General features: G+C 37.5%; 1 protein-coding gene across 2 annotated transcripts in view; it reads right to left on the reverse strand.

Moving 5' to 3' along the window:
* Positions 1-4,140: 4,140 nt before the first annotated feature.
* RESF1 (retroelement silencing factor 1) overlaps positions 4,141-19,656 on the reverse strand; it is a 38,573-nt gene continuing 23,057 nt past the window's right edge. Inside the window, exons 3-5 of one of the 2 annotated variants that reach the window (XM_027129286.1) lie at positions 9,013-13,993; positions 7,663-7,746; positions 4,141-4,881 (exon numbers count right to left, since the gene is read on the reverse strand). In XM_027129286.1, coding sequence (XP_026985087.1) covers positions 4,715-4,881; positions 7,663-7,746; positions 9,013-13,936 — 5,175 coding nt within the window. In that variant the 5' untranslated portion in view covers positions 13,937-13,993 and the 3' untranslated portion in view covers positions 4,141-4,714. The remainder of the gene's footprint in view (positions 4,882-7,662; positions 7,747-9,012; positions 13,994-19,656) is intronic. The other variant, XM_027129287.1, reaches the window with a different exon arrangement.

Here is a 19,656-nt window from a genome sequence, read left to right on the forward strand (position 1 = left end):
TGAGCCTGCACGCAGCAACAAAAATCCTGCACGCGCCAAGATCCTGCATGCCACAAGTATGACCCGATGCAGTCAAATAAATTTTTTTAACTAACTAAATAAAAGCTGGTTCTTTGAAAAGATAAACAAATTGATAAACCTTTAGCCAGACTCAAGAAAAAAAAGGGAGAGGACTCAAATCAAGAAAAAGGAAAAATTACAACTGACACCATAGAAATACAAAGAATCATAAGAGACTAATACAAGCAACTGTATGCCAATAAAATGGACAACCTGGAAGAAATGGCCCAATTCTTTGAAAGGTACAATCTCCCAAGACTGAACCAGGAAGAAATAGAAAATATGAACAGACCAATAACAAGCACTGAAATTGAGACTGTGATTAAAAAGCGCCCAATAAACAAGTCAAGGACCTGATGGTTTCACAGGTGAATTCTATCAAACATTTAGAGAAGAGCTAACACCTATCCTTCCGAAACTGTTCCAAAAAATTGCAGAGGAAGGAACACTCCCAAACTCATTCTATGAGGTCACCATCACCCTGATACCAAAACCAGAAAAAGATAACACAAGAAAAGAAAATTACAGGCCAATTATCACTGATGAACATAGATGCAAAAATCCTCAACAAAATACCAGCAATCCAAATCCAACAGTACATTAAAAATATCATATACCATGATCAAGTGGGATTTATCGCAGGGATGCAAGGATTTTTCAATATCCACAAATCAGTGTGATACACCACATCAACAAATTGAAGAATAAAATCCATACGATCATCTTGATAGATGCAGAAAAAGCTTTTGACAAAATTCAACACCCATTTATGATAAAAACTCTCCAGAAAGTGAGGGAACCTACCTCAACATAGTAAAGTCCATATAAGACAAACCTACAGCTAACACCATACTCAACAGTAAAAAGCTGAAAGCATTTCCTCTAAGATCAGGAACAAGACAAGGATGTCCACTCTTGCCACTTTTATTCAACATAGTTTTGGAAGTCCTAGTGACGGCAATCAGAGAAGAAAAAGAAATAAAAGGAATTCAAATTGTAAAAGAAGTAAAACTGTCACTGTTTGCACGTGACATGACACTATACATAGAGAATCCTAAAGATACTACCAGAAAACTACTGGGCTCATCAATGAATTTGGTAAAGTTGCTGGTTTCAAAATTAATACACAGAAATCTGTTGCATTTCTATACACTAACAACACCCCATTTACCACTGCATCAAACAGAATAAAATACTGATACCTAGGAATAACCCTACCTAAGGAGACAAAAGACTTGTACTCTGAAAACTATAAGACACTGATGAAAGAAATCAAAGATGACACAGATGGAAAGATATATCATGTTGGATTGGAAGAATCAATAATGTGAAAATGACTATACTATACAAGTCAATCTACAGATTCAAGGCAATCCCTATCAAATTACCAATGGCATTTTTCACCAAACTAGAACAAAAAATCTTTTTTAAAAAATATATTTATTAATTTAATATTAATGGCTGAGTTGGGTCTTCCTTGTTGCGCGTGGGCTTTCTCTAGTTGCGGTGAGCAGGGGCTACTCTTCTTTGCAGTGGGCGGGCTTCTCTTGTTGGGGAGTATGGGCTCTAGGCACGCGAGCTTCAGTAGTTGTGGCTCACGGGCTCTAGAGTGCAGGCTCAGTAGTTGTGGTGCATGGGCTTAGTTGCTCCACGGCATCTTCTCGGACCAAGGATCAAACCTATGTCTCCTGCATTGGCAGGCAGATTCTCAAGCACTGCACCACCAGGGAAGCCCAGAACAAAAAATCTTAAAATTTGTATGGAGACACAAAAGACCCCAAATAGGCAAAGCGATCTTGAGATAGAAAAATGGAGCTGGAGGAATCAGGTTCCCTGACTTCACGCTATACTACAAAGCTATAGTCATCAAAACAGTATGGTACTGGCACAAAAACAGAAATATAGATTAATGGGTCCATTGATAGAAAGAGATTAGAAAGTCCAGAAATAAGGCCAGGCACCTACGGTCAATCTATGACAAAGGAAGCAAGATTATGCAATGGTGGAAAGGCAGCCTCTTCAACAAATGGTGCTGGGAAAACAGGGCAACTACATGTAAAAAAATGAAATTAGAACATTCTTTAACACGATACACAAAAATAAACTCAAAATGGATCAAAGACCTAAATGTAAGACCAGACACTATAAAACTCTTAGAGGAAAACATACGCAGAACAATCTGACATAAATCACAGCAATATCTTCTTTGATCCACCTCCTAGAGTAATGAAAATAAAAATAAACAAATGGAACCTAATTAAACTTAAAAGCTTCTGCAGAGCAAAGCAAACCATAAACAGAACGAAAAGACAACCTGCAGAATGGACAAAAATATTTGCAAATGAAGTGACCAACAAGGGAATAGTCTCCAAAATTTACAAGCAGCTCATGCGGCTTAATATCATCAAAACAAACAACCCAATCAAAAAATGGGCAGAAGACCTAAATAGACATTTCTCCAAAGAAGACATACAGATGGCCAAGAGGCACATGAAAAGATGTTCAACATTGCTAATTATTAGAGAAATGCAAATCAAAACTACAATGAGACATCACCTCACACCAGTCAAAATGGCTATCATCAAAAAATCTACAAACAATAAATGCTGGAGAGGGTGTGGAGAGAAGGGAACCCTCTTGCACCGTTGGTGGGAATGTGAATTGGTGAAGCCATTATGGAGAACAGTATGGAGGTTCCTTAAAAATCTAAAAATAGAGCTACCGTATGATCCTGCAGTCCCACTCCAGGGCATGTATCTGGAGAAACACATGGTCAGAATGGGTACATGCACGCCAATGTTCATTGCAGCATTGTTTACAATAGCCAAGATATGGAAGCAACCTGAATGTCCATCGACAGAGGAATGGATAAAGGAAAATGTGGTACACATATACAATGGAATATTACTCAGTAATTAAAAACAATGAAATAATGTCATTTGCAGCAACATGGATGGACCTAGAGATTGTTATGCTGAGTGAAATTAAGTCAGACTGAGTGAAGTAAGAGAAATATCGTATGTTACTGCTCATATGTGGAATTTAAAAAGAACTGATACAAATGAACTTATTTAAAAAACAGAAACAGACTAACAGACTTAGGGAATGAACTTATGGTTACCGGGGGGAAGGGATAGTTAGGGAGTTTGGGATTGGCATGTACACACTGCTATATTTAAAATGGATAACCAAACACAACATTGTAAAGCCACTATACCCCAATAAAAATATGGATAACCAAGGACCTACTGTATAGCACAGGGAACTCTGCTCAATGTTATTTAAAAACCTAAATGGGAAAAAAATTTGAAGTATACATACATGTATAACTGAATCAGTTCGTTGTACAACTGAAACTATCACAACACTGTTAATCAACTATAGTCCAATGTAAAATAAAGTTAAAAAAAAAAAGAACACAATGACCAATATAATGACCACTAATATTCATAGCTTGGAACCATTGCATTGACTCGACCGGTGCTATGGTGCCAGTTCTACCAACCATTGCTTTTCTAACTGATCCTTCTACTGACATTGCTCAGGAAGAGCACAATGGCTTTTCCTATGGAAGCATGCTATTTAATATTTTGAGAGGCCCAGTCTTCTCAAGTCTTCAGAATGTATTTTTAAAACTTGTGATAAAATATACATAAGAGTTTACTATAGTTTTAATATGTGTGAACTATGTAGCATTAAGATTTTATGAAGCATGCTATTTAATATTTTGAGAAGCCCAGTCTTCTCAAGTCTTCAGAATGTATTTTTAAAACTTGTGATAAAATATACATAAGAGTTTACTATAGTTTTAATATGTGTGAACTATGTAGCATTAAGATTTTATGAAAACAACACATTTCTACTTCTAGTAGTCATAAAAGCCCAGAAACATCTGAAGAGTTATATTTTGCCTTCCTTGCAATTTCCTGAACCTAGTAAATTTTTGCTCTTCTAATGAATGAACCTGAAAATATTTACTTGTGACAGCTTAATTAACATTTCTCCTTTTAAAAACACCTTTCTAAAATGTGCTCTGTTGTGAGGGCAGGAAATCAAACACAAATCAAACTGTTTCAGATATACTTTTTAAAAAATAAATGTTTATTTCAAGTATGAAAAGTAATGTTTAGATGTTATCCAAAAATTATGTTCAGTTTAACAAGTATAAAACAAGACTCCGACAAAAAGTTTACAATTCAGTATAAAATACTTAAGAATATACTTTGACATTCACAGTGAGGATTTCTGAAAAATAAATTTTGCTAATAAGTTTTAGAAACAAAAATACAGTCCCAGAGGAAATAAGTCCTTAAGTAATGCACAGGTCTCCCTTAGGATGGATAGTTAGCATTTCAAAACAAGATTTGTATAATAATTCATTTTAAAATAATGGTAAACTTGGTTCAATAATGTCAGAATTCATGGTTTCCCTGACAAATACCATCTATTTCTTATGCCTGCTACCCACAGATAAGGTTCTCAAGCCAATTTAATTAAGTAACTTCAATGATATACATAACCTAAAATGGTAACCAAACTCTGAGAAATTTTATCACGGCAATCTGAGTATTTCCAGAAAAACAATTTGAACAGAAAGTGACAGAAATTTTCTTGTGGCAATTAGAGAACCATCAGAAGAATTAAAGTCTGAAAATTATTCTAAAGGACTGCTACCAAGACTTCTGCTTCTCTTCTCCATGTACATCTTTTTGTAGGTTTGAAACATTGCTTTTGAATCTTTTACTGGGTTTTGTAGTGTCTCAAATCCATCTGCACTGAAACTTCTCTTGGAGAGTCTTGAATTAGCCAAAACATTATCATCTAAGGAAACAAAAATTTTATTTACTTTATTACTCTTAATGTTAGTGACTAGTATACAATCAATATAAATTGAGACGGAAAACATGCGTTGTTCTCTGGGATAAAAAATTAGGGAAAGAGCTAAGTGTGACAATCTATGGCTCTTTACCTACAGAATTATAAAGTTTTAAATACACAGGACATCTTGCCTCTCCTTTGGGGGCTGTTTTCTAACATCACCCCCATCTTTACTGCCCAGGGCTATTCTGCTCTACCTGTACGCTTGCCCAATAAAAACTCATTATTTGCATACTATTATGAACGTGACTTTCTTAACAGCCATCTAAACTAGCAATATAAAAAGCACAAACGCAAGCCAGTTACAAAGAGTAAATGGAAGGTACAGCTTGCATATTCTGGCCTTGTTATGCACTAGGTGTTCTAAGAAATATCTGTATTTTTCTGTTTCTTTAGACTATTTCAGTGCTGTTATTAGCCTCGCTATCCCTTTTTTTGATGGGCCCAGCCAGCTTTTCCTTTTTCTGTGTATTTCTAGATGTGCCTCTATATCTCAGAAGCTGTTCCAATTCTGAATTCCCGTACTTCACATTCCTGCTGTAGCCACTCCTTTCTGAATAAGTTTTCTTGTACCTTTTTCTGCCTGGGTGGGTCAAGCACTCTGTCCTCTTCTTTCTTTATTTTTTTTGCTAACAGAGGCCGGCTACTCTTAACTCTTTATCTGTTTCAAATTCCTCTCCGTGCACATCAGCTTTCTGTTATGAATGCTGATACCTGAGGTGCAGCTCTAAGCTGCTTTCCGCTGGATTCTGTCACCTCCTCTTCTTCTACCTCACCCTGACAGCTTCACGACTTGCTCCATCTACACTCCAACCTTTGCCACCAAATTTAGGTGTTGCTTATCTAAAGTGTGTTTTTTATAGCTCTCTGGGAGTTCCAGTTCTTCAGCCTCTTCCTCTTGGTATGTTCTGTCTTTCATGATTTCCCTGAGTCTCATAAGACTTTTTTTTTTAATTATAATTTTATTTTTATTTATTTTTGGCTGCGTTGGGTCTTTGTCTGCACGCAGGCTCTCTCCAGTTGCAGTGAGCGGGCTCTAGGCACGTGGGCTTCAGTAGTTATGGCTCACAGGCTCTAGAGTGCAGGCTCAGCAGTTGTGGCACACGGGCTTAGTTGCTCCACAGCATGTGGGGTCTTCCCGGATCGGGGCACGAACCCATGTCCCCTGCGTTGGCAGGCAGATTCTGAACCTCTGCGCTACCAGGGAAGCCCTTGTAAGACTCTTGACAGAGCTCTGGACTTGTTTCTTAGCTTTTCTCTCACCCTGCTGCATCTCTCATTGCACCTGGGCCCTGCTTTGTGCCATTTTCATAGTGATCCTGAGTACTGATGTCCCACCTTCAGTGTTTATTGCTCATCCTGTCCGCAGGTTATCTTCACGTCTGTCGTTTAGCTCATGCTGCTCCCTGAGCCTCTGGTCAACCTGTGCATATATCCGTCTTCTGAGTATTTTCAGATTCAGATTCCAGTTATGCCTCCCAACTCTCTCTGAAGCAAAACTTATGGCCCTCCCTTTTTCCAAGGAACTTTCTTGCTGCAATCTCCACACCCATTTCCATCTTTCTCATATTTCACTTCCTGTGTTCCAACTTTAGGGGTGTGTTTTCTACTCTCTCACTAATTAATTTTCCCCTCTTTCCGTTGTCTTCCTGTTCTAATTAAGAGTGCACATTTCTTCTTCCTTTGATTCTTTCATTCAGGTTTCTTTTTCCCTTTATGTATCTTCAATGTATAAGACTCCATTTCTACATGCCTGCTTACATATATTCTTTATAAGCTCTTCTCAACCTTTGTCACACTTCTTCTCTTGCTTCTCTTTATTGCTGCTCATGGCAAAATTCTGCTTCTCCCGATTTTCAAAAGACTCTTATGAACTCTTCGTATTTAATTAACCCAAACTAAATTTCCTGAACCCTAGGTTCCAGTTCTCAATGCAAAACCCTAAAACACAAAATACATTCATTCCACTAATTAAAAATCAGATACTAAAAACTCTGGTTTTCTTGTTGGCCCTCAGCCCAAAACCCTTCCCAGTAAACAAACAAACAAACAAAACCCCAAAAAACCCAAAACCAAACCGAAACAAAAAACTATGAGCATCAGTCTTTCGTCATCAAAATAACTCAAATTCCACACTTAATAAACTTGGAAGACAGGGATGTGGTTCAAGTCCCTATTGAGTTACTGGCTATGTAACTTTAGCCAAATGATCTAACCTCTCATTGATAAATGGGAACATCTTTGTCTCCCTGGTTTTGAGAATTTAATTAACTAACTTGCAAATAATCTAATCTAGGGGTTGGTTAACAGGGTATGCCTGTGGGCCAAGCCCGGCCTCTAGCAAGTTTTGGTAAAGTTTAATTGGAACATAGCCTATGCTCATTCATTATTCTACAGCCATTTCTCACTGCAATGTTAGAGTATTTAGGAGAGACATTATGATTTGCAAAACCTATCTACACAGAAGAAGCATGCCAACCCCTTGTCTTAAGTCACTGTGATGAGAATTCTCTTGTTAAAAGGAAATAGATCACTACTTCTCTGTCCACAGCATGACAGAAAAAATAGGAGAATGTCTTCCTACCACTCATACAGACACTGAACTATCTTCTAAAAGAATATGGATAAAAACCAAACTTCACAATAGTTTCCATAACTGTAATCCAGCTTATATATGATAGAGTGCCAGGTAAGTAAAATAAAAACTTAAATAGACAGTTTTACCTATTTCTTGGTTGGCTTCCGGCATCCTTTTCTCCTCAGTCAAACATTTTAACCAGTCTTCTTTTGTACTTTTTATTCCTGAAACTATTTAAATATTCATTTTCAGATCTCTAGATATTGCTATTCATCTCTTTTAGTACTATAATGAAGGAAAACCATGTAAGCCTAAATTAGATTTTAGAAGGCATCAGATATATTCACACATAACTAAAAAGGGCATGGAAAAATGCTTTCTCCCCTATGACGTGCCTGAATCTCACAATTTAAAAGTTTACCTTCATTATGTAATTATGTTTCTCCCACTTGGGCTAAACACCAACACATCTCAAGATACTTAAGGGCACATGAGACAGAATGTACCTCACACTGCTGCTGCACCCACTTCCAACCAGGCCCTCAGATTCTAAGGATCTAGTTTTAAGAACCAAGTGTAATCACCAGTACTTTACAAAATGAATTTTATACTCTATATACTCATATATCCCTACCAACTTCCAAGAAAAAGTACCTTATTTACATTGTAATTTTATGCACCCAAACAGATACTGTCTGAACACAGTACAGGAGAAACTACGATTTCCATTCAAATCCTTTAGTTTTCCAATCTGGGTTTCTCAACACACCGTTTTACATATACTATCCACAACCCATAAATGTTTCCTTCTACCACAAATAATGAGTCCTCTATTTTCTCCTTCCATCTTGCACTACATTGAGAATTCTATCCTTTGGCTAACCAACAGTCATGATTTCCATTCGGGTTTGTTAACTCAACAATGGACAACACTGCTTCCAAGATCCTCCCATTGCATACTTCATGAGTAGACTAGAAGGTACCACTTTACTGATAACACAATCACCAACTGCTTCAAAGATGACTATAAGGCAAACCACTTCCGTATGTACAAAAAGATTTCATTAACATTACATATCTCCTAACATTTAGACCAAAATTTCAAATTCACAGGGCTTTGAAACTGCAAGTCCCAAAAGAGAATGAACAAAGGCAAGACCTGAAATAATGTACACTTGATGCTTTTCTGACTTAGCACAAAGAGTGCTAAGTCACTTCTTGGCACAAAAGGAAATCTTTGTATTTGGCAAACCTTACAATTTTATATACCTCTTACCTTTAATGTGAATGTAATATAATTTAAAATAAGTGGGACACAAACTTAAAACAAATATTGCCCAATGAACCATCAACTTACTGAGAAAACTAAATACTAAGTAAAGGCAAAATGCATTTAAGTCTCTCCTAGCTACAGGGAAGTCAGGAGAGATGCTCTGTCACTTGCTGAACTACAGTATTACAATGTTGCAGACACCATCAAAAAAATCATACTGGACCTTGCACAGGAGCTTGCTCCTTCCTAGGAGTAGATGGCAGATCATTCTGGTCTTTGACAGGGTTTGTATTCTTAAATAGTCCATCTGGACATAATTTAAACTCCAGCATGCTTAGTTTCTCTGTGGCATCTTTCACAGGTAAAAGGGTCTTAGGTTTATTTTCTGGTCTCTTTTCTTTATTAAGCTTCCTGGGTGAACTGTCTAATTTCGTGAGACAAATGCGCTCACGTTCAGTGCATTTAAATGCAACTCTATTCAGATACAGTTTCCTTTGATCCTTTGCTTGGGAAGCCATTTGGCTGAATTCAACGTCATTATTTACATTACTTAAATTTTTGTCTAATTTGGTTTTATCAATCCACATTTTATCAGGTTGCTTTCCACCAACTGTTCCTTTAATATTCCTTGAAATGTATGTTTTAGACTCCTTGGAATGATGGGCTTTGAGGTTTTTACCATGGCTTGTACCAGTATTTAATGATTCCTTAGAGGTCTGTACACTGCCATTGTGTCTCTCATTTGATCTCCCACAACTTCCCACTCGCGTAGAAAGTTTATTTGACCTCATATACTGAGAATCACATGGTACATTTTTCAGGTAGTTTTTCTTTAATGCTTCTTTATGCTTCTGCCTTGATAAATACTCCTTTGGTGATAGAACTCTATTAATTTTAGAGCTATCCATAGAGCCTGAGGACTTAACATTTGACACTGTCTTTTCTTTAATCCTGGCTCTTTCACCTGTGGTTGAGAAAAGGTTACAGAATTTAAATGCACCACCTCCCACATTCTTATTCTGCTCTTGTTTATCATATTTCTTCTTCTTTATCTCTGAATCAAGTATGCTCCCTTCATCTAACTTCTTTTCCAAAACTTTTTGTTTAGAGCCACCTGCTTTCAATTTTCTCTTTTCCGGTGATACTGACTGTACCAAAGAACCATTCTTCACATGCAAATCTTTATTTTTACTCGTCAAAAAACCCATCTTTGGTTTTAGTGGTCGTAAGTTTTGTGCCATGAGCTTCCTCTGCAGGCTCTCTTGAGAAAATTTTGCAGTTTTGTTAGTGGAGTGAAAAGTTACCTCATGAAATTGCAGTTTTCTTTTTCTTTTGTGACTCTGCAAAGAATCTGGCTTTTTATCACCTTTAGATAAAAAGTGACCAGATAATTCTTGTTCTGTCCTTAATGAGCTGTTATGTTCTGATTTGGATTTATCTTTTATATTCCTGTCTTGCTCTGTTTCAGGAAAATATTTTTTCTCTATTGGACAAGTCAGAGGAATCTTCAGCTGATTATTTGGAGGACTGTTAAATGCAATAGGAACATCTCTGTCAGAGGTTCTCTCTTCTTGTTTATAACCGTTAGTCTCCAAAGGAGAACGTGGATCTTTCCCTTTTTCTTCCTTTGAAGTTGAGTTCTTAGTGGAATTACACTGGCATTGAGGTACTCCTTCATAAACCATAGAGAGCCACCCCAATGCACAGCAACGGACATCATCTTTTTCTGAATCCAGTATTACAGAATCACAGGTTTCTTCAACTGCATGTGCTTGTGGGTCACACTGGTTCCCTTCTTTTGTGACAGGCTTTTCTTTCTGAGGCTCTGTCAGTTTGTCTACCTCGTTGGGTTGATCATCCTGTTCAGGAAATAATTCTTTCATTTGCTCTGAATTTAATATTGTAATTTGTATCTGGTCTGTTGAGTCTTTGCAGTCACAACCAGTTTTATTACAAGTTTGAGCTTTTGAGATTTGGTGTGCCATTTGTTGGACCACAAAACCTTCATGCACGTTCACAGGTTCAATACCATAGGGAAACTCTTTTAAAAGTTCTGACAGCTGATCATGTAGGTATAAGATCGATGTCTTATCTTCGAGATTCTCATTTGTTGTAGGATCCTGGGCTGCTTCCTGAGGGTAACTATCCCGCTGAATAGCAGCTGGTGAACACATATCATTAGCCATGCTTTCATTTTTAGTGATATGCTCCAAACTGCTTTCCTCTGGAATTCCTCTCTTTGCTCCAATGTACTTCAAAGTCGATGGTTCTGGGGGTTGCAGTGACTCTGACTGATCAGTTATTTTATGTGAAACATCTGTGCACTGTACAAAATTATCTTTTTGAAAGTCAACGTCTTTATTCCCAGTGATATTGTCAAATTGTTCATTTTGTCTACTATTCATTACTTGGTGATTGGGTAGAGCTTTCTGTGGCTCAACCTTTTGCAAAGAGGGCAAGCTGAATATCTCTGCTATTTGGGAATTATAAGAGGTATCACCTTCAACAAGAGAACAAATACTGCCAATCTGTAATACATCTCTGCCCACAATATCACTGTCCTTTGATAGATATGAGGTTTGCTGATCACTCACAGGATACTGGATATCTGGTTCTAATTTGTTATGCTTTCCTTGATTGGTATTAGGGGTGACTTCTGAATTAGTATTAGTTGACTCACTTTGCTTATCCTTCTGAATTAGTGGGAAAATCTTGGTGCTTGTGGTACTTGTCACTGGTTCATTAACGTTCAAAGCAGCAGTATTTTCTGAGGATTTGTTTTGTAAGCTACAAACACTGCCTTCTTTAATAACTGGATACATTGTTTCAGGTAAAGCTTCAGGTGTTATACCTTTGACAGACAATGTTTTGACATCTGAAAGAATTAAGGGTGATACTACAGCAATCCCCTTTGTAGTAGTTGCTCCTGAAGACTCATAATTCTGTGCTACCGTTGATAAAACTGTGTCTTGTGAGCTGTTTACAATTTTATTCTGAGAATTTACCACAGCTGAAAATGGACTCTTCTCACAGATGTCCGCAGGCTTTGAAATTCCAACTGCTGCTGTGGGTTTTTTTGACTCATTACACTGTTTTTCTTCCGTAGGTTCTGAAGGTTGCTTTTTCCACAAAGACAGACATGTTGCTAGCAAGTCCATGGAAAAGTGAGAGTCACTTTTAGAAGACATTCCATTGAAGGATTTATGCTCAAAGCAAGAAGAGTTGTTTGATATCTTGGCATTTATATTACAAGTAGTTGGAGTACCTGGAGTTTCCATGGTTTTCAAATTCACTTGGTTACCAGTGTTCTGGATATTTGGATTCATTTCAAAACTATGCAGTTTAGAATCATGAATACGTTCATTAGTATCTTTTAATAATTTCTTCTGAGTTTTATTTCCAGATGCAAGTAAACTGAGAATCAGCCTATTTTTATTTGGATACTTTGAAACATATTCCTCAAAGGATGTAGACTGAGGAAGAGAAGTTGCTTCAGAATTTGTTGGCACATTTTGTGCAACGTTGACTAAATTTCCTGATGAAAACTGGGTGTTATTTAATATAGCCTGGGTAATCTCAACAGTTGACGTCTTTAAAGAACTCACAACTTGCGAACAGCCAGAATTTAGTAAAACAGAACTGACTTGGTTAAAATTTCTGTCCTGAAGGTTGGAATTCAATGTATTGTGTGTTCTATTTGTTTCTTCTGCAGATTCCATTACTGTTGGTGGTTTATCCTCCACAGTATCTGGAGGGCCTAGGGTTACCTGTGGTCCAGACTGGATTTTGGCAGTTTGTTTCAGAGACAACCCACAATTTTGAGCTGATTCACTGTAAGAGGTATTAGTTGTTTTAATACAACCTGCTGCCATCAAAAGATTTTTATTAATTTTAATTTTCCTTGCAAGGTCCGAAAACTTCTTTTTTATTTCTACTAATGTTTTAATATCCCTCACTAACTTTTCTTTTGTGGCACTTGTGTCCAGTACTTGATTTGAAGTTAGATTTTGAGAATCCACTCTTTTCTCTTGATTATTTTGAGTAAGAGCCTGAACACCATCCACGTAAGATCTAACAGGTTCATTAAAAGGCTGATTGATATTTACTCTCAAGTTACAGGAATTTCCCATTGTGCTGAAATTTTCATTAAGGTTTTGCCACTGCTGCTGAAAGCCTCTACAAAAGTCTTTCCTCATTTCAGGTAAGTGCATTTCTTGACTCTGAGGAACTTCCATAGAAGTGTGTTTAACAACATGCTGAGTACTTTGCAGAGGCTGGCTTGCATACCTACAGTCATAAGGAGGAGGAGGTCTTCTGTCAGTTTGAGTAACCGCATATTGATATGACGGTACAGTTGCAATCTGCTTTGACTGTAAAGTCAGGGCAGGATTTGGAGATTGACTATTTTTAACTTGTGATGATACAGATGACATAGGGGTTTGTTTCTGAAGAGTAGGCTCCGGCAAAAAGCTTCGTGATGAGTAACTATATTGCTTTGGAAGGGGCCTGTAATCTGGGTAAGTCAATCCACTGGATGCACACTGCTGTGCCCAATCAACCTGTTGCTCTGATACAGGTAGGTTAAGTCTCGGGTTTCCTTGGTAAGTTATAGGAACTCTTCCAGAATTAGAAGGGATCATTTGTAGTTGCATGGAATAGGTATCTGATGTTAGAAATTGATTCTGTAGTGCACGTACATTGGGCGTATTCGTTCCTAAACCAGTCTGATGAGATATAGTTGCCCCTGTATGAGAAAGCATAGAATTCCTCATTGGTGAGTTCAACCATACATCCTGTGTAACTCCTGAAGACATTTGCAAATCGTGATTTGGTTGTTTGGGTCCTTTAACATTTGCATATGTTATTCTTTCTACTGAAGTTTGTGAGGTCACAATGGTCCCACTATGCATATCAGAAATAGGGATTTGTTGAGGAGTTTTATAATTTCTGATGTTGAGCAGCGGCTGTGAAACTGGATTTAAATTACTGAGAAATAGGCACGGTTCTTGGTTACTTCCAGGATGGTTTAAAGAACTTTGAGATGCTGTGGTAAGTGTGTTTACTAAAGTTTGCTCCAAAAAAGATGCCTGTTTTTTAGGATACTGTGGTGGTAAGGTGACACTCTCTGATTTTGCATTCCAGTTCATTGTTGATTTGATGCAGTAGCAGTGTATTAAAAGCCAGCTGTTTTGAATGTCAGGAATCTGTAGGAAATAAAGATCTTTTATTAAAAATCTGTTTTGCCAGGTCAGAATTTCTAAGATAATTTTCTTAGTTTACCTTATCACCAATGCTGACTATGTCTAGCAAAATTCCTGAAACCTCAGACTAGAGAAAGCTTCATCTTTGATTTGGATAAGAGGAACAGCAGAGGAAGATGTAATAATAAATATGGCAAATGTCAATAAAATTTTCTGGTGTGTTCAACAGAAATTCATTCCATCCAATATAGTTAGTATTTTGTTTGTTACACTTAAGAGACAATTACTTTCTGCATTTACTTATTTTAACTAGCTCTTTATTCTAAGTAACCCATGATCACTGTAAAAAATAAAATTAAAAAAAATCAAGCATATACTAAGAAGCCCTTACTACTGTCCATCTCCAATATCTAACTCCCTAGGGGTACCTACTGTTACCTTTCTTTCAGAAAATTTCTATATATAAAAAAACACCAATACGTAGATAAAACCTCATCTTTTAAGACAAATGGAGTCCTACCAAACATGCTGTCTACACAGCCTCATTTTCATTACTATACCTAGGATATCTTATCATTTCAACTACGCATAATCTATCTCACTGTCTGCATAACATTCCACTTTCTGTGTATATCACCATTTAACCATTTCTCTATTGATGGACATTTGGTTTTCTTAAGTTTTTGCACTTATAAACTATCCTATACTAAGAATTCTTGTATTTATGCTTTTATATTTGTGCTGTTTCTGGAAATTCCTACAAGTGAAATCAATATGTCAAAAGACACTAAAATTATTTTCATAAGCAGTGACAAACTGCCTTCCAAAAAGACTGAAATAATTTATACTCTCACCAACAGTACAGGGACATATCTAAAAACGGACAAATCTGTAACAATAAATGATAGGGCAAACAAACTTGACTTAAACGTATTAATAGTATACCAAACAACTGCAGAATACACATTCTTTCCAATGCACATGGAATTTTTACCGGTACTGACCATATGGCTAGGCCATAAGCAAATCTCATTTTTGAAGGATTACAATAATTCAGATTAATTCACAGTGGAATTAATCTAGAAATTGTAGAAAAAGGACCTAGGAAACTGCCAAATAATTAAGAAATAAAGAATGCAGTGAGCTCTGGTGTCTTTTCCTCTAATTATCCAATAGGATACCAGACCTATTGAATCAGACCCCACCCTTATGACCTCATTTACCTTAATTACCTCTCTAAAGGCCCCATCTCTAAAAATAGTCACACACTGGAGGTCAGAGCTTCAACATATGCATTTGGTGGGGGGGCGGGGGATGACAAGACACACAGTTCATTCAGTCCATAATGGGCTCCCAACCCCATGTTAACATATAACTTGAGGATAATTTATAACATTAAATAGACTTATTTAAAAGAAGACTGGGAAACAATCTCTGTATTTATCATACAAAGTTAAAAATAAGTTAATCCAAGGAAAAGACAGAGTGAAATAAAATGAGAACAGAGATTCAGTAAGTCACAAGTTGGTAACAAATAAAAATCAATAAGCCTCTGACAGCACTGATCATCATAAAAAAAAAAAACCCACTGTATTGGGAAAAGAGGCTATCACTGATCTTACAGACATTAAAACGGTAATGTATATATCTTGAGTATTTCCAAACATTTAAAATTTAGGGGGAATGGAGAAATTCCTTGAAAAAACATACCCTAACATCTATAATTAAATATCTTCACACAGAAAACAGCAGGGCCGTGTGGCTGTACTGGAGTGTTCTACCATTTATGGAAGAGATAATCTAATATAACCTCTTTAAAAGGATAAAAGAGGGAACACTTCATAGCTTATTTACTGAGCCTATCATACCAAAGCTGAAAAGAAAGACAATTAAGAAGCCAATCTCACAGAAACAAACACAAAAGTCCTGAACAAAATGTTAGCAAACCAAATGGGGTGATACATGAAAAGGATAACATCATGATCAAACTGAGTTTATTTCAGGAATACAAGTTTGTCATTGAAAATTAATCAAAGTAATTACATTATAATTATTTTAAAAATCATATGATCATTTCAACAGATCCAAGAACTTTTGATAAAATTCAATTAAAATTCATTAAAAGAACAATTGTATAAAACCAAGAATAGAAAGAAGTTTCCTTAATTTTGATAAATGGTAATTTCAAAAATTCAGACCAACAACAGTAATATTATTAATAATAATAGATAACTTAAATAAAGATGCCACTATCACCCACTTCTATTCATTGTTTTACTGGAGATCCTAGAAAGTATAAGAATTGTGAAGGACAATATAAAGCTGGCTATTAAAAGACGTTATGTAGAAAATCCAAAACAATCTGTACATCTTTTAGATCTATTACATGATGGATCATAGTGTACTCAAACTAGATTGAAGAAGGCACATGTTACCATGTGTTTGATTTGTTGATGTGACTCTTGTGAATTATATATATATGTTTATTTATGTATTTGCTCATAAATACAGTAGAAGCGAGCCTTTTGAGGCCTGGTGTCAAGCATGAAATAAAGCCGTGACTAGAAACTGACTCCATGACTTCAGAGGTTTCATTTTTTGTCATTGCTGTACCTGAGCCAAGACTGATCTGTGCATGCTGGTAGGAAGAGGCAGAAATTTGGGGGATCTCCTGCCAAGGTGACACAGGTGGCATTAGAAACCTCCCCCTCCCAAACTGAACATCTGATCTTGGAGATAATGTGCTCCTGGGACTATAAAATTAGGTGAGCTGGGACTGTTTGCATTTGAGACAAGTGTTGCTGTATCCTCATCTCTTGTCGAGGATCCATTCACCAAGGCATTGGCCACCAGAGGCTTTGCCTGAATGGACGGTCTTCACCTCATCACTTGTGACCCAGCAGTAATCCAGACCTGCTTGAGTGCCTTGCTGAGGAGACTAGTGTCTTGGACCAACTGGACTTTTCTATTATGGATGCATGCATGGACTTGGTTCGTTACAAGCACTTCGTGCTCAAAGTGGTTTTAACTTTCATTCTGCATTTTTAGATACGTTTTTGCTTTCTATTTCTCTGCTTGCTTCTTCTCACTTATGTGAAAGTCAAAGTCATTGGTGAACTCTACGTTTGTCCTGACCTGTCATTTGATTAAGGTAGTAAAGAAACCGCCCTCTCTTTGAGAGTTTAATTTGTCGGGGAGCCAGATCACCCTTGTCCAGCATGACAGCATGCACATTTTGGTTTAAAAACAGGTCCCAAGGAGAAAGATCTGTATATTCCTCACATGCTTTCTCCCAGGAAAGCTCCTTAATAAGACAACTGATCAGGGTGAAGTATAATACAAAGTAAAAAGCAGTACTACCAAGTAGCAGTATTACAAAAGAGTTAATGATAAATTCCCAATAATTTGCCCTATTTCTTATGTGAGCTTGGGGGTGGGAGGCTGCTACAGACTGAATTCTGTTCCCTCAAAATTTATATGTTTAAGTCCAGTTCACTATATTTGGAGATAGGACCTTGAATGAGGCAATTAAGGTTAAATGAGGTCATAAGGGTGGGGCCTTAATCCAACAGGATTAGTGTCCTTATAAGAGAGACAACCAGGTGTATACACACACAGGAAAGACCATCTGAGGAGACACAGAGAAGGTAGCTGTGTGCAAGCCAATGAGAGAGACCTCAGGAGAAACCAAACACATTGATCTCAGACTTCCAGACTCTAGACCTGCAGAAATTTATTGTTTAAGCCACCCAAGCTGTGGTTATTTTGTTAGGGCAGCCCTGCAGACTAACACAGAGATTATGGGTAGGAAGAGAAATAATTACAAATAATTACAAATAATTTGGGGTTGTTGGGTTTTTACCCCCCCTCTCTCCTTTCCTGGCATAGAAAAAAACTGAATCCTGGAAAACCAACCTTGAACTACCTAAATTAAAAGGAGAGAATTAAGGGATCTCCGTGGCAGTCCAGTAGTTAAGATCCCACACTTCCACTGCAGGGGGCGCTGGTTTCATCTCTGGTCGGGGAACTAAGATCCCACATGCCACTTGCTGCAGCCAAAAAAAACCCAGAACAAAACAGAAAAGACCTTTTTCCTGACTGCAGCCTCTACTTTTAGATACAATGTATTCTTAGACCTTCTGAAGATATATTTTAATGGAGATAACCAGAGACAGGATTTCCATGGTCTATCATTTAATTTTTTCTTGGAAAAATTAACTCTTTTGCCCCCAAATTTGCACCCTGCCCTCTTATCTCCCCTCACCTGTGACAGCCATGGCATTTACCTAACAAATTCCAGCTACGGCTGAACTTAAGAACCTCTCTGCACAGAAGTAGCCAAAGTTTTGGGGGAAAAAACACACAAGCCAACAAAATGAGTTTACACATTGCACATATCCACAGTGCATGACAATTCTACTTCATTTTGTTGAAATTTTATTTATATTGAAGTAATTTAATTTTTCCATTCTTCTCCCCTCCCACCACCCCAACCCATACACATGCTCCCCCTACTCAGCTGCTTATATTTCAGAGGGAAAAAAATTGCACTACCTATCATCCTCCTGTCACCAAATCTATAAGACAGAGCCTTGTAAATGAAGTCTGTACTTATAGTATCAAATCTCTACATTTAAAATCCTGCTCCCAGGAATCCCCTGGTGGTCCAGTGGTTAGGACTAAGTGCTTTGACTGCTATGGGTCCGGGTTCGATGCCTGGTCAGGGAACTAAGATTCTGCAAGCCACGCAGCACAGTCAAAAAACAAAAGAGAGAGAGAGAGAGAGAGAGAGAGAGAGAGAATCCTACTCCCTTTCCCTGTATTCCCAGTATCAACCTGTCTCTAACTGGATTAAGTCAGTTACACATACACAGGCACACACACACATGCACATACGCCAGGATTACTGGTACTCAAAAAACACAACAAATAACCTCACTGGGCCCTACATTATTCAGCTCTCTACTCCCCCCCCCCACACCAGTGACAGTCTTTTAACTTGGTTAAAAATCACAAATATAACAAATCAGATGTTAAATGCTTAAGACCTTTAAAGGTAAAAACAAATATGATTTTTTTAAAAGTAATTTGTGGGACTTCCCTGGTGGTCCAGTGGGTAAGACTCCAACAGGCTCCCAATGCAGGGGGCGGGGGGTTCAATCCCTGATTGGGGAACTAGATCCCACATGCATGCCACAGCTAAGAAGTCTACATGCCACAACTAAGACCTGGCACAGCCAAAATTAAATACATATTAAAAAAAAAAATAAAGGTGGGACTTCCCTGGTGGCACAGTAGTTAAGAATCCGCCTACCAATGCAGGGGACAAAGGTTCAATCCCTGGTCTGGGAACATCCCACATGCCATGGAGCAACTAAGCCCACGCGCCACAACTACTGAACCTGTGTTCTAGAGCCCATGAGCCAACACTACTAAAGCCCACGTGCCTAGAGCCACCCTCCACAACAAAAGAAGCCACTGCAATGAGAAGCCCCGTGCACCGCAACAAAGAGTAGGCCCCACTTGCCACAACTAGAGAAAGCCCACACGCAGCAACAAAGACCCAATGCAGCCAAAAATAAATAAAATAAAATAAAGTAATTTGTGATTCCATAAAATAAAAAAATATACTGAAAAATTATTAAAGAAGCTAAAATGCTACATTA

This window comes from Aethalodelphis obliquidens, unplaced genomic scaffold, assembly GCF_003676395.1.
Source record: "Aethalodelphis obliquidens isolate GAN/ISIS:26980383/991018 unplaced genomic scaffold, ASM367639v1 scaffold36, whole genome shotgun sequence".
In the NCBI taxonomy this organism is placed as follows: domain Eukaryota; kingdom Metazoa; phylum Chordata; class Mammalia; order Artiodactyla; family Delphinidae; genus Aethalodelphis; species Aethalodelphis obliquidens.